Below are 14,888 nucleotides of genomic sequence, written 5' to 3'. Positions count from 1 at the left end.
AATCAATACTGAACCTATTTCTTAGTATCAAAATTAAGTCTGACATTTTCTTTTCAGATCTGTGGAGAGGCGACCAGGCTCACTGTCAGAATGAATGCTTTGTTATTGTTCTTAGCCATACAAACACCTGTAAATGAATAAATGCAAGATTCATTTAATGCCATGTTTTGTATAGTCCCATATAGGATGCATCTCGAAATCTGTGAGGAAAGGTCATCTTCTCTGTTCTATAGCTGTCTTAAACAATTTTCATTACAGTTGAACTCAAAGTTTTAAACTATGCTGAACTACAGCATATCTACTAAATTTCATGTGATGCTGTGATTTGCACCTCCAATTTGTGCCTGTATTGCCTCTAATTTGTTCCATTATTCCACAGATGTTATCAGCTCAGACACAGCCCATTCAACATCTAGATGAAAGTCGAGGGACACAAACAAATCTCACCCAGGAGCAAGCAGAGACCATAAACGCCTCTTCATGTTACCAGCCTTTTTAAAAAACATGTATTTACAGTGAGCAGGCTCGCATCTCCAGAGATCGTACCTGTAACTTGGCCTAATGGCCTTTTTTTGAGTGCAGTTGCAGTCTTTTCTCATGTTACTTTTTAATTAATTCTGATTGGTGCTTGAGGGTTTTTGGTGATGGGCGGGGAGAACACTGTCTCAATATGGCTGCCCCAAAGTAACATGCCTGCAAATGATTAATGGACTCTCTTATAATATGAATACTTAAGAATGATGACTAAATCAGACCAATAATTCAGAATGCTAGGATTACTCGTCTTAAGTCAGGAACACTTAGAATTAGATGTTTGCCAGAACTAATTTATTTATGCTCAATTTAATCCAGTCATAAAACATAATGGAATGTTATTTTGTTTCTTCGGGTCATGTACTCTTTTATTGCAGTGCATTTGCATCATAAAAGGACGATGATTGTAGCCAAAGGCTTTCGGCTCATTGTGTACAGAATAATAATCCTTGGACACTTTCCAGATGTTGTTAATATGCTTTAAAAGGTGAGTTTGAGGTTCAATGCTTTGGACACAAATTGTTATAGCTCTTAAACATATTTATATTTGACTTGGCTGGTCTGTTCCTGTGCAAATGTCAACTTTGTATGCTGTATAAACAAAATTAAACCACCATCACTGTCTGAATGTGATGTTAAACAACCTCTTGATGCTTGCCTGGTGTTTTTGATACTTTTACCCTGCAGTGAGTGTGGTTAGGATTTGACTGGGAAAAAAATGAGCAAGCAAGAAAGATGCTCAAGGGAGATGAATGAAACATAGATGGATTGTGATGGAGACAGACCTAGCTCCGTCAGCCGGCCCATGTCCACTACAAACTACTCTACCAGCCTGGGTGTGAATAATGGATGTTATGTTTCACTCAGACAGGGTCAAGATCAGGCAACTTGTCGCCTCTAGCTTGAAAATTTCAATTTCTGAAATACATGCCCATACACCAAGATCTGACATGTTTCTGATAGTCCTAAGGAGTTAACATATGGCATGGATAAAATGCAGATGGAGGTGTTAATGGAAAACAACACCAATTTTCTGCATGGTCTCCTCATAATCTACCACCACGCTGAGAAAAAGTACAATGCAGAACTCCACTGGAACTGACCACAGGAGATCCATCAAAAAAAAAAAAAAGGCTCCACGTTTGCAATATCCCTTCGACTTGAAAAGATGCACAGTGCAACTTTTCTGGGGCAGGGTCCGCTACCTACTTGTCTCCATGGAGGTGTTATTATTTGCCTGGAATGTTCAATGGTATGACATTAAACATGTCTACCATTTGTTCATTACACATGTTCGTATTCCTCAAAAATACATTAATTCTCTCTGTGGAAAGGGTCGACTCTCCACAGATCTGAATTGTAACGTAGTGTACTGTTGAAACCTGCTTGTCTAGGTTTAATCTATACTGTGAACATTCTAGACACGAGCAGGTGGAGTCCCTTCGCTAGTAATGGTAATAATACATTCATAATAAGTAGCAAAAATAGCAAAAGGCTGGTGTTAAATAAAGCATTGTTAAACAAATGCACATGTACATGTATACAAATAAAATATAGAAATATAGTGATTATATGATTAATTTATATATATATATATATATATATATATATATATATATATATATATATATATATATATATATACACACACACATTAAATACAGTTATAAACAGTTAGGATGGGCCCTGTGCACATTTGAAAACTTCAATACTGTAGGACAGTCAGTGTGTACTTCAGGTTTATGAAAAATTAGGACAGTTGCCATAGCAAGTCATACTTTTAAGCAAAAATATTACACTGTATATTTTGAATAGGCAACGACGTCTCAAATATTTACAGATACCAGGAAGCTGAAACCCCTGAAAGTGCACAGTGTGTCATAAATGATATTATAATTCACCGTCTGTTCAGTTTCCTTTCCATTTTTTTTCTCTCAATTTCTTAATATATGTGCATTAGAAAAGTCTCCTTAATTAACTTGTTTGCATAATGCAACACTGAACCTTCAGGTTAATGCAGCCATATTGAGCTTCTGCATCACGTCATACAGTTTAATCAATATCGTTATCAATATTACAATAAGAATGTTTGGCTTCTGATTCTTAAAGGGAAAATGTCTTGAAACTATAGAAGATGTGTGTGAGCCAAAGATTTATTGGCTTTACATGTACTATTATGCAATGTTTATGCTCTGTGCTCTGTTTAGGACATCCAGTGATACATAGAACTAATGGATCGCAGTTCAAGGCCATCATGATTCCCATGCATAAAATCACCAGCAGGGGGCGAAAGGTCTCCAGTGTAAACAAAGGCAAAACAGCTGCTGTATGTTGGTTAGTTCCATAGTAGATAATTTGAAGGCTAAAATGAATGGAACATACCCTTTTCCACTTAATGGGCTTAATTTTTCCATTTTAGCCTGAACAGGATCCGTTTAATAACAACTCTCCAGAAATATCCATCTAATTCAAGGAAAAAGGTGAAATGGGCATTCATATGTTCTCAGTAGTCTCAAGGTAACAAATGGATGTTAAAAACAGCACGCCAGGTTCCAGGTAATTAATGGCCTGCTGCCCTTTTATCTGGGAAAGATTAGGCAAAATCATGATGCCAAAGTAGAAAGTTAATCATTTGTCATTACTTGAAAGACATTTGGTCAAAGGCCGTCCAATGGAAAAACATGATCGTTCAGAAATAATAACAAAGCTATTATATGCAGGTTACTAATATCCGCTACCCCAAAATGGGCAGCCTGTTGGCTTGCTGCAAAACGATCTCTTTGTGAGTGAAATGAAGAAACATATTGATGATTGATGAGTTTATTTTTATTAACTTCAGAACAAGATCCAAGCATTTTATGGAAGACGCTCAAGGGGTGTGTAAGGAACAAATTGATTGCTTTTACTGCAAAATACATAAACATAGAAACCAAAAGTTTCACAAACTGAGAAGAAACTTCTCAGAACTCTTATGCAAAGAGCTTAATGATCTACTTATGCTTAAGGCTAATTTCCTAATACTGAGAAGTAGATAAAATTATTATCTAAGCAGCGCACAGCCTAGACATTTACTTGCTCTTAAATTAAGGAGCAAGAACTTGGACAAAACATTGCTAATTTTCATACACTGGAAGACTTGGTATATTCAAATGTACCTGTTAAACAAGTGTCTCACAAATTCAATCCAACAGTAACAGACGCTATTTTAGTACAGAGAACTGCTGAGAAACACAAAATACAATTAAATTGGCACACACAGTGTCCCATTTTTCACAATTTCAATCTCAAATGATCTAAACAACCAATAAATTTCAATCAATGAAGCAGCAATGGAGAACACACTTTTGGTGATATATTTAGCACTATGGGCCTTCAGTCCTGTCAGGACATCCAGAAAACATTTAAGCTTCCGGGCACTTCTTTCACTTTCTATCTTCAGTTTCGTACAGTAATGAGAACTACATCTCTTCCAACTCATCCTTTATACATTTATTTAACCAAATCAGGCAGATCCATGTCCACTAAGTATATCTCTTTTGCAAATTTTTTAATGAGCCCTTCTCCTGTGAAAAACTATGGTTAGCAAACATTGTAGGACCATTCCTGCATATGGTGTGGGAGTGTCCAGGGGTTGCAGCCTTTTGGAAAGATGTTGTACATACACTCTCCTGTATTTTAGAGACAACAGTACTTTACGTACCAAATACGCTCCTATTCAGTCTGTCAGGCAGAAACCCATTTGTCTGTCAGGCCTCACTGCAGCCAAATGTCTTATTGCTTACAGATGGAAAAATCCTAATTTTCTAACAAAACAAAAATGGCTTCTTGATTTGCTTGACATTACCAACATGGAAGAGTGGTTCTCCCAAGTGTATCAAGTAAAAAAAATATAAATAAATAAATAAATAATTTTAGAAAACACCATCTTTCAATGGAATGAAACAATAGCAAAACTTTAATTATTGCTTTAACTTGTATACTACCATGTGGTGGGCTGTGACAGTGGGCTGAGGTTGGGCTACACTTTATGTTATGCTCTTTTCAAATGTGTATACAGTATTTTATTTATTTGACTGTTATGTTCCTTTATAAGTATTTTTGGGTGACTCATTTGACTATTTCAAAAATGATTCATAATTATACAGGAAGGCTAAATTAGAGAGGAGCTAGTGTAAATTTGGATTATATCTTCTGTGTTATCAGTCAGTAACATTTAGACCAATTCCCTAGTCATTAGCATCAATAATCATAGTGCAGTTTGCCATTAAGCAACTGTCAAGTAAAATACCATACAACAAAATGGATATATACCTTATATCTTTGAGACAGATACAACATAAGATGTAATTACTCATCCTCAATATAAAATGTTAAACTAACACAGCATATCCCCTGCAGCTCTCTGCAAACACAGGTTTAACGGTGGGGAGGTAATGGGTTCAGGGAAAAGTCATTATGGCTCTTGGACAAATACAGACTGGGCTACAGTTTTCATATGATTAGGTCTCAAAGAGTACATCTATATCTAAGCAACACTAAGGAATGAGGAATGAGCATCTTATTCTCCAAATGGACATTTGATAATAAAATGCAATAGACTTAATGAAAATCCTGCATTATGCCTCAAGTAAAATACTATGCAAAATAGTGTTTCTGGATATGATTTTGGCACTAAGGAAAACACTTGATAACCTGCTCATTCCTGATATACTATGATTATAATGTAGTATTATTATATGTATCAACAACATTCAACAATGTTTCTATTCATTTATACTGATCTTTTTAAATTACTATACTTTTGATGCTAGTTTTAGTATTGATTAGTATTTTGGTATTTTACCATGCTTATGCAGTACACATCAATAATAGTACTTGGATACTGTAAAATACTTCAAGTGGCTTTAGTGGCTAGTGTATAAAAATAGACTAAATGAACGTGTTTGGATTAATGTATCAACAACGTAAAAACTTTACAAAGCTTTACAAACACAGTAAAGCTCTATTCCAGGGTGTCCAAACTTTTTTTCGTCAAGGGCCACATTTCTAAACACAGATGAAGCAGAGGGCCGATCGAGGACCGTAGACTGGTGCTCAGTACAGGGAATAATTGAAATATGTGTCTGTTTATCATGTTAGAATCAGTCTTTATTCATGCTAAAATCCTTAAACTACACACGAAATATTAAATATTTGCTTTATCAAGGTAGATTTTCAAAAAACTTGCAGCAAAAAATTACTTTTTAATTGATGCAAGGTCATTTGGGCCAATTTACCTGGAAGCCTGAGGGCCAAGAAAAATGTGTCCGAGGGCCGCATTTGGCCCCCGGGCCATAGTTTGGACATGCCTGCTCTATTCTATTATGACATAGGGAGATAATATTTGTGCATAGTTAGCATTGCAGATTCATGGGAATTAATTAAAATCATCCTGGCACAACCTTTTTTGGACTCCAATTTTAAAAAAAAAAAAAAAAAAAAAAGGTATTCCAAGAAACCTTATCTAATCATGAGAACAGTAACCATGGAGTTAGCCACTTCATGTTTATTTTAAAGATGTTTTTGTTCAAAATAAGTGTCCGGATCAGTGAATAGTGCTGCTGTCACGTCTGAACTGAGCTCCCTAAGCCCAGACTTCCACTGAGTCATGTCTGTGTTCCGTCTGAGCTGACAGATGTGTTCCCCAAACAAGGATATGAAGAGGCTGTGTCTGTGAAGGCCCTATCAAACAGTGTGGAGGAACTCACGTGTGCCAAACCTACTCAAGTCACCGTAGTATGAATTACAATCACATCTGCTGCACTCAAAAAGAAAATGATACTTCAAACTACTGCAGAAAGTTACTACTGCGTGATACTGCGTGTAAACTCTGAGTATTATTAATGCCTGGGTTTCAGATTACATTCAGCAGTCCTTTAATATTAAATGGAGATGGAGCAGGTAAAATGATCCTGCTTTTCTTATTAATAAGGATTTTTGCCCCAGTCTAAACAAGCTGAAAGGAAAACTGGTATAGTAGTAGTTGTTTTATTAGCACTAAAGGTGTACCTGCTTGTCTCCATGGAGATGGTTTTGTTAGTACTGGAATGTTACAAAGTATGACATTATACACATCTAAATAGTGTACTTTAATATTATTGTTTTTTTTGTTTTTTTTTTTTTGTTTTTTTTGCTCAAACATTTCCAAAAATGTCAAAAACCATGCCTTCTCATGATGAGTGAGTTTGCCTCTCATGTCTGACCTGTGAAACTTGACCTGCTGGCAATATTGAGCCAAATTTAATGCTATACTGTGAAACATTTTGGGCAAAGCATTAACATTTTCACAGAGACTAGCTGGTGGCAGGTCCTCTAACACATCTGTTTAAGATTCTAAGATTGCACTTGTAAATTTGCATTAGTTCAATATAGGTAAAGAATTCTTGTCCGGCTGTTGCTCTAATCAGTCACACTACCAGCTTTGGTTGTTAAATCATTGCACACTTCTAGGTAAGTGCAAATTACACCTGAAGTGGACCATTACCAAAGTAGATCTCTTCTCTGAAAGTGTCACGCCTGATCAGGAAAAGTTAGTGGCAGTTTAGTGATTAAAGCAACAACATAGTTCACTGGATCCATCAACTTAAAGCCATCTGTGCAGCCAGAGCTAAACTGAATGTGGTCTTTTATTTTTGGGCACCCAAGCTGGACCAGTGTTTCCATGTGTCACTTCTAGACAAGGTAACAGATTTACATCTGATTTTAATGGTTTGTCAGGTACAGTATACAAAAGACAATTAATGTACATGTTGCCCAAAATGAAGCCGAAAGGGGAAGAAAGAGTATGACTTTCATCCTTACAAGAGAATTCACCAGCAAAAACAAGTTGAAATGTTTTATTCAGCATATTGACACAGATGACGTTCATACTGGAGATTGCTCTTTGGAAGATCTGAAATGCTTGAGCAGTTATTATTGTTCTTAACATTTTTATTAAAGAAACTTTTATTATTCAACTGTACATTTCGCAATGTCATTGTTGTACTTTTTCTGGAACCATTTCTCGTATAAATTCATGAACACTCCCCATTTGGAATGCAAATCTATTGATTGTAACTGCAAAGAACATTCACAGAAGGACAGCACTTTCATTCTGTGCCATGTACAAGTTGAAATGATCTTTGATTTGTGTAAATGAATCCCCTAAAACTGAAGCATAACATAACAGATACATGTAAAAATAAAGCAATCATGAGATAAATAATAATACAACTGTTGTTTACTAAGGTTACAGTATTTAAAAAGCCTCTATGTAAAAATGCAAGTACTAACAATAAAGATATACTTGTTCCCTGATTGTTGATTCTATGCAGCTCACAATCAGAAGTCTCGACAGCAGATGCATCTCTTTACTTCATCTTTCCAGTCTGGAGTTGTTTCCCACACTCGAGTCTTGACAGGGATCCCCTACAGACACTTCAGTTCTTCTCTCGGTGCTACGTAAAGGGAACAAGCACAAATACGCAGAAAGATCAATAGTCTTGAACTAGAACCAAGGAAGCAAGACTTTAGCACTATTTGGTTTTCCGCCACACCAATGCACAAATTATCCATTATAAAGATAGTGGTTTAAGTGACTAAAATGTTTCTAAACAGGAGACCGGAAGAACAACCTGCTGTCCCACACAATCAGGTTCATGGCTCATCAAGCATGGGTCTGCCGAGAGTCAATAAGTGCATCTATCTCCATTTGCTACAGATTGGCAGCTAAGCGGTTTAGATTCAGGCTGCATGGATCCTAACTGGGAGATGAGGAACTGACCAATGCTCTGGATACAACAGAAAGAGCAGCACAAAGGCTTCATGGAAATTTAAATTACCAAGGATAGGGAATTACCCAAAAATCATATCACATTTTCAATACTAACAGAATGCAGTAGTTATATTATATAATTACATAGATATGGTACACATAATTATTTGGGGATCTTTTTCTCTTTTGAGCAGATGTTAGTGCATGCAGATCTGGGCACTGCACCAATGTGATATGGGGCCAAGCAAATTTCCATCAGCCCAAAGGTTGGAGGTTCAAACTTCACATTCACACAAAGGCAAGGTCTTGCCCAGCGACACAATGCACTGATTGAAGTGATGTGTGAGTGATCAGTAATGGTTTGTGGGACAGATGGGGCAGACTGGCAGCCTCGCTTCTGTGTTTACCCCAGGGCAGCTGAGGTTACAGAAATAGCTTAGAATCACAAACTATGGAGTGAATTACTATAGCATAGGCAAGTATTTAAAGGACCCATAATCGCACTATTTTCTGATCTGTTTTGTCGTTTTCTCATCAAAAACATGCCTGGAGTCTTGTTTTGTTTCATTCACACATCTTTATCAAACAAACTCTGCTTATTTAGGCTGAGTTCTTCTTTCAAACAGAAAACACTCTGTTCCGACTAGTGATGTTATGTGGTAATACAGGAAGTGTTGTACTGAGTTTTTAAATGACATACAACTTCACAGGAATCATTTAGATAATTTCAGCCCCGAAATTGCCGTCCATGGTAAAAGCCATTTTGAACTTTAGAGTTGCACACAGACTAATAAAATTTGACACAAACGTGTGAATAAAAGAAAGCACAACTCCAGCTATGTTTTTGAAGAGGTGACAACATTCTAACATGTCTTAAAGCTCCCAAGAGGTTCCAATTCTGTAAACTGGAAGAGGAGAAAGATGGTCATTTTATAGGCAACTCTACTTACCGCCACAGAGTGTGATAATGTACTCTATCTCAAACCACACCAATCATATACAGTACAAATTATTTATTGCATGGACTCTGTCCTGACTCATCCTCTATTGGAGCTTATGGTAGGTTTTAGGACACTGAGATAAAATTGAATGTCAGGTCAGAGTATGAATGTTTATTCACCTCACTGCTCATCTGTCTCCATTCTGACAGATGTGGCTTTTACACAAAACCAGATTATCGTCATTACCATCACCGACACTTACAAAGCTTTAGAAAGAAGCACAGAGCCAGAGAGTGCATTAATTCTTTGATTAATGATTAAAACCCAGCAAGCCACATATCAGAGTCACCTTGTTAATTTAACTAGACTTAGACTAGGACAGAAAAAATATAGTTTTTTTTTTTTATACAAGACTATAGTGGCACAGGCAATCCTTAAGGAATACATGTATTCCTTTTTTTTGTTACTTGTCTCTACAAAACAAAACTCTGATTAAAGGTCCTGTGTTATGTAAACACAGGACTTGTTATGTAAACTTGTGAGCTTTTAGCCATACTATACTAAAAAACATATCTGGAGTTGTTTTGTTTGAGTGAAAGACACATGTTTGGGTAACCCTTTATTATTAGTCCATTTCCATTTCTAGACCTCAAAATGCTCTGTTCCACCTTCTGATGTCGTCAGTTTTCAAGTGAACAGCTGCCTTTTACCTTTTAACTTTTGTTTTGTAGAGATTAGCAAATCCAAGGCTGAAATTTTCCAAAAGAACTCAGGCTAAAATATGCATGGTTTGTGTGAAAGAAACACAATGTGAATAAAACACAAATCTGGGTGTGTTTTTGATCTATGTATTTATGTTAACACATCATGCAGAAAGTATAATTTCAATACCTATTTATGGCTCAGCTTGTTTAAGACTACTTGGTTAAAATGTTGCTTATGGGGGGCAGCACACTCTCCTCCATTAATGAGAAACACTTACATCTGTGATCTTCTTTATGATATTGTTCAGAGCTCAAATACTTACAGCTGCAGCCAGTGCCTGAGCAAGATCTTCAATGATGTCCTCTTCATCCTCCAGCCCCACAGACAGCCTGATCAGAGTGTCACTGATCCCAAGAACAGCCCTTTCCTTCTCAGGCACTGAGGCATGGGTCATAATAGCTCTAAATAAGAAATGCATAAAAAGAATTATTGTGATGGACTGAACGCTGGAGAATGGGCAGGCATTTATCACATTGTGGGGACTAAAATCTTTCTGCACACTCACTTTATGGGGACCTGTCCCATTACGAGAATAAAAATCAGGTCCCTAGGCAAATCCTTCATTATTAAGTCAACAACATAATTTAAGGTTCACATTTGGGTTAAAATAGGTTAAAAGTTAAACAAGTATTGACAACAATTCAGGTTAGGGGAATAGGGCTGTGCAATATATCAAAACCTCAATTATAGTAAGCACAATCAACACATAGCAAAGACTAGAAGGTATTTAGGTCAATTATTTAGACAACTGAATGTCCTGTAAACAATAAAAAATATTTTCTTTTTTTTTACCAACAAAACTGTAATATGTTTGCATTTTTAGTTCTGTAATACATGGGATTATTTTATTATTGCAATTGAGATTTCAATCTCTCAAATACTAATGTTGCTTATTGTTGTTTTACAGTGTGCACTCTGAACAGAATGCTACGTTTTAAACATTAATTGCAAATCTAATCTCAATCACAATACTTGTTAGAAAAATTGCAATATTCTATTTTTATTTGTAGTCCTACAGGAAATTAATGTATGTCAAAGAGCATGGAAACCCAAGTTATCAGCAGCGCTCATGTGAGAGAGAGGTGCTTTATTTGCTTAACTCTGCTTCCCCCTAGTGGTAAAAGTGTACAGCACAATGAGCTTTAGTTAACTTACGGATGCTCGGCTAAACTTTCATATCCACCAAGACTCTCAGCAACTGCAAACATCTGAAACACAAATAACATTAACGCAATGAGTCCAGATTAAGTAAAATGGAGTAAAAATGATATGACTAGTTACTTTGAGGTTGCTGAGGAAGGCACTCGCATGCTCTAGTTTGCCCTTAATATAGAAGGTGATCATTCCAGGGCATCCAGTGCATTGCTTCTTCACTACATCATATTGTGGATGGGAAGGGAGACCTATTACAAAAAACAAAAATACATGCAGTCTTATTATTTAGAAAATTAAATAATATGTTATCAGTGTTTGTGATTTAAGTGCAACCTTTTATTAATTCATTGTGTGAACTTTTGACTGATTTGGAACACTAGTTTATGGCCATACCGGCTTGTAAAAGCCTGATCCCATCAGATCTCAGAAGCTAAGCAGGGCCTACTGAGATGGGAGACCACTGGGAAAATCAGGTGCCACAGTGGGGCACCAGTGGGAATAGCTGTTGTTGTGTCCTTAGGCAAGACACTTCACCCACATTGCCTACTATTAAAGTGGTGTGTGCATGAGTGATGGTGGTGGTCGGAAGGACCGATGGCGCCAATTGGCATGGCAGCCGCCCCTCTGTCAGTCAGATCCATTGACTTCATATTCAAAACTGTAGAACAGCCTCTTCGTAATGGGATTTCACCTTAACAAGCATTTACATGTCTTTTTGCTTATGTAGTATTTTTAACCTTATATATGCCCCAGAGTCTGATTTATTATTATTTTTTGACTAATCTCAAGGAAAGACTAGATGAAAACAGACATTTTCTGAGCACTCAGGCCTCAACAGTAAAACAATGCAAGATTATTCAGACTTGCTTGAATTTATCAAAATACTACTTTGACTAAGTTAATAATTAACAACCCTTATAAACATGAACATAACATGTCCCCTTTAACTATCTTCTAAACTGCACACATATGTTTATCTTGTGATTATTCCCTATTACACTGAATATATTTTGTCACCTGGAAAGATAACATGCTCCACCCTGGGATCAGCCTCTAAGAACTTGGCAGCTGCCATTGCATTTTTGAAGTGTCTCTCCATACGAAGGTGCAGTGTCTTCAGGCCCCGGTTGCACAAGAAGCAGTCAAAGGGAGATGGAACTCCACCAAGAGCTAAATGAAAAGCAAAAATGCTTAGAAACTTTTTGTAACATGAAAATACAGTGTAAAATACAATCAGAACTTTAACAATTGAATTACAATACTGGATTACTGGATACTGGATTGGCTCACCACTATATATCAGTAATAACTTGACTTAAATACTGATTGTAAAAAGTTATCGCCTTTTATTTTACAAACCGTTCTGAAGAAATTTGAGCCGGTCATACAAGGCCTCATCGTTGACAGAGATAAGACCCATTACTACATCACTGTGGCCTGTGAAGTAGATGAAGGCAAAATTGAAATTAACAGTAAGTAAAATAAGAAAGGTGTATGAAAATAGAAGAGTACTGTACCATTCATGTATTTTGTGGCAGAATACATGCATATATCAGCTCCTAGTGCCAAAGGTCGCTGGGGAGAAACATAATTCACTTGACAACTTGTCACATCATGAATAGGAATTTAATTACATCCTAAAAAACAGGTTCAAAATACAATGAAAAAAATTTCTCACCTGAAAATATGCTGACATGAATGTATTATCCACTACTACAATGATGTCTTTGTTGTGTTCATGGACTAAATCTGAGCAGGCTCGGATGTCCACAACTTTCATTGTTGGGTTGGTTGGGGTTTCAATCCATACCATCTAAAACAATTAATACATTTGTTTTAGGATTGTGCTAAATAAGACTAGAGGCAACTGTGACTGTTTGAAGTAGTAAATAGACTGTTTAAAAAGCAATTATAGTGTGACAGAATTGGGACACACCCAATTCACTTGCTTATTCATGCTGATGAAGGCAGTTTTCCTCTTACTTTTGTGTTGTTCTTAATAGCAGCCTTGAGCAGCTCTGGTTTAGTGCAATCTGCAAAACTGATTTCAAGACCAAACTGAGCAGCAACTCTTTGGAAGTAGCGATTTGTTCCTAGGAAAAAAGTAAGATTTGAATTCAACAAAGATACTTTTATTCTAGATAGCCTTGTTTCATTAAACCTGACAAACCTCCATAAACATCATCCATGCAAACTATCCCATCACCAGCTTTGAGCATGTGGGTAATGGTAACTGTGGCAGCAAGTCCAGACGCAAGAGCCAGACCTGCAATGCATAATAAAAACAATAATAATAATAATAACAACAGAGTGTAACTTTTGTCTTCTCCTATTCAGAAACATTAGGGAGGCAGTAAACTCTAGTGAAATTGACTTTTATGTCAGACTCAATAAATGTCAGCTGTAATAAATTCCTTAATTTAACTAGAGCATAAAGCGTATGCGCCTTCCTTTCATGTGACATTATTGTTTCCGATATTGTACCAATCAGCTTGTGCTGTGTAATGATTACACGGTTGGATCTGATATTGAAGATGATAAAGATTAACTAATAGTACAATTTAGGCATTGCTAAAATAAAGAGTTCACTTACAATACTTGGCTCCATCTAAAGCTGCTACAGCCTTCTCCAGGACATTTCTGGTTGGGTTTCCACTTCTGCTGTACTCAAAGCCCTACACAAGTCAAATAAGACACGTGAACAAAAATCTATACAATGTACTTGAGTGCTATACATTCATCTAAGATATCAAAGTAAAGCTTGTAGCAGACATTCTGGTTTGGCGTCGGCATTATGTTCTTTAACAGACCTTACATGGCCTTGACAGAGAGACAACTCTGTGTGAACAAAAACATCTGAACACATTCACAAGCAGTGAGTACTTTATTTGTTCTTGTAATTATTACCAGAGTTCATGTAATGGCACGTCTATCTGTTTTGAGCCGTAGGGGTCCCGCACAATAAAACACACTCAAAAACATTGATAAAAGAATATTGCAGTCGATATCTCGTGTAGGATATTGGATATATGAGCTAATATTTAAAACAATGTTGATTTTTGTCGTTTCCTTTGGGGCTCATGCTCAGTACATAGTCGCCCCCTCTCGCTCTCACAGCACACACTAAAATAACCAGCGCATAACCAAACCATATCACTTACAGCGTGGTTTCCTGGCCCGTTCTGCTTGAACGTGGTAGAAAGAGATATTGGCGGCACCACGGCCATTGATTTCCATTGCTCTGGCTCCTGACCGATGTGAATGGCATCTGTGGCAAACGATTTAAAGACCGTGTGAAAGCCGGCGAACAGGTCGCTCTGATCCTCCTTCTTGGTCTCCATAACTTGTGAGTCCTGAGTCAAAAGAGAAATGGGCTAAAGAGTGTACAGCTTTACGCTAAAGGGAAGAGCCATTTACCGGAGCCATGTGTCACGGTGGCTACGGGCCAATCAGTGCGCATCAACAAGCACGGAGCGTCTGCGATTGGTGGTCGAGCGGGGGCGTCCAACCCATGTGACCCAGGCACACTGTTTGCGTTCCTATGTAAGCGCGCTGGCTTTAGGAGAGGCACTGATGCAATCCACTACACACAGGAAACATACTACGAGTAGTACCGCTACTCTCCCATGTGTAAATACTACTGTATCTAGTGTGCACTATAGGCTATATAGGCCTGTACATAGGCCTAGATAGAAATGCTA

At 37.2% G+C, this 14,888-nt stretch overlaps 1 protein-coding gene across 1 annotated transcript; it reads right to left on the bottom strand.

The window, feature by feature from the left end:
* Positions 1–7,393: 7,393 nt before the first annotated feature.
* Positions 7,394–14,622, bottom strand: LOC110160141 (cystathionine gamma-lyase). The gene is made up of 12 exons (XM_020924774.2): positions 14,349–14,622; positions 13,781–13,862; positions 13,358–13,453; positions 13,171–13,280; positions 12,866–13,000; positions 12,705–12,762; positions 12,547–12,624; positions 12,205–12,357; positions 11,314–11,435; positions 11,188–11,240; positions 10,295–10,433; positions 7,394–8,009 (listed from the first exon to the last, which is right to left on the bottom strand). The coding sequence occupies exons 1-12, from the start codon at positions 14,526–14,528 to the stop codon at positions 7,992–7,994; spliced, it is 1,224 nt and encodes a 407-aa protein (XP_020780433.1). The 5' UTR covers positions 14,529–14,622; the 3' UTR covers positions 7,394–7,991.
* Between the last annotated feature and the right edge of the window lie 266 nt (positions 14,623–14,888).

The sequence above is a fragment of the Boleophthalmus pectinirostris genome, unplaced genomic scaffold (genome assembly GCF_026225935.1).
Source record: "Boleophthalmus pectinirostris isolate CB_2022bp ecotype Guang Dong unplaced genomic scaffold, ASM2622593v1 HiC_scaffold_7, whole genome shotgun sequence".
In the NCBI taxonomy this organism is placed as follows: Eukaryota; Metazoa; Chordata; class Actinopteri; order Gobiiformes; family Gobiidae; genus Boleophthalmus; species Boleophthalmus pectinirostris.
The sequence above is the reverse complement of the archived record's forward strand: the minus strand, read 5'-3'. Positions and strand labels throughout refer to the sequence as shown.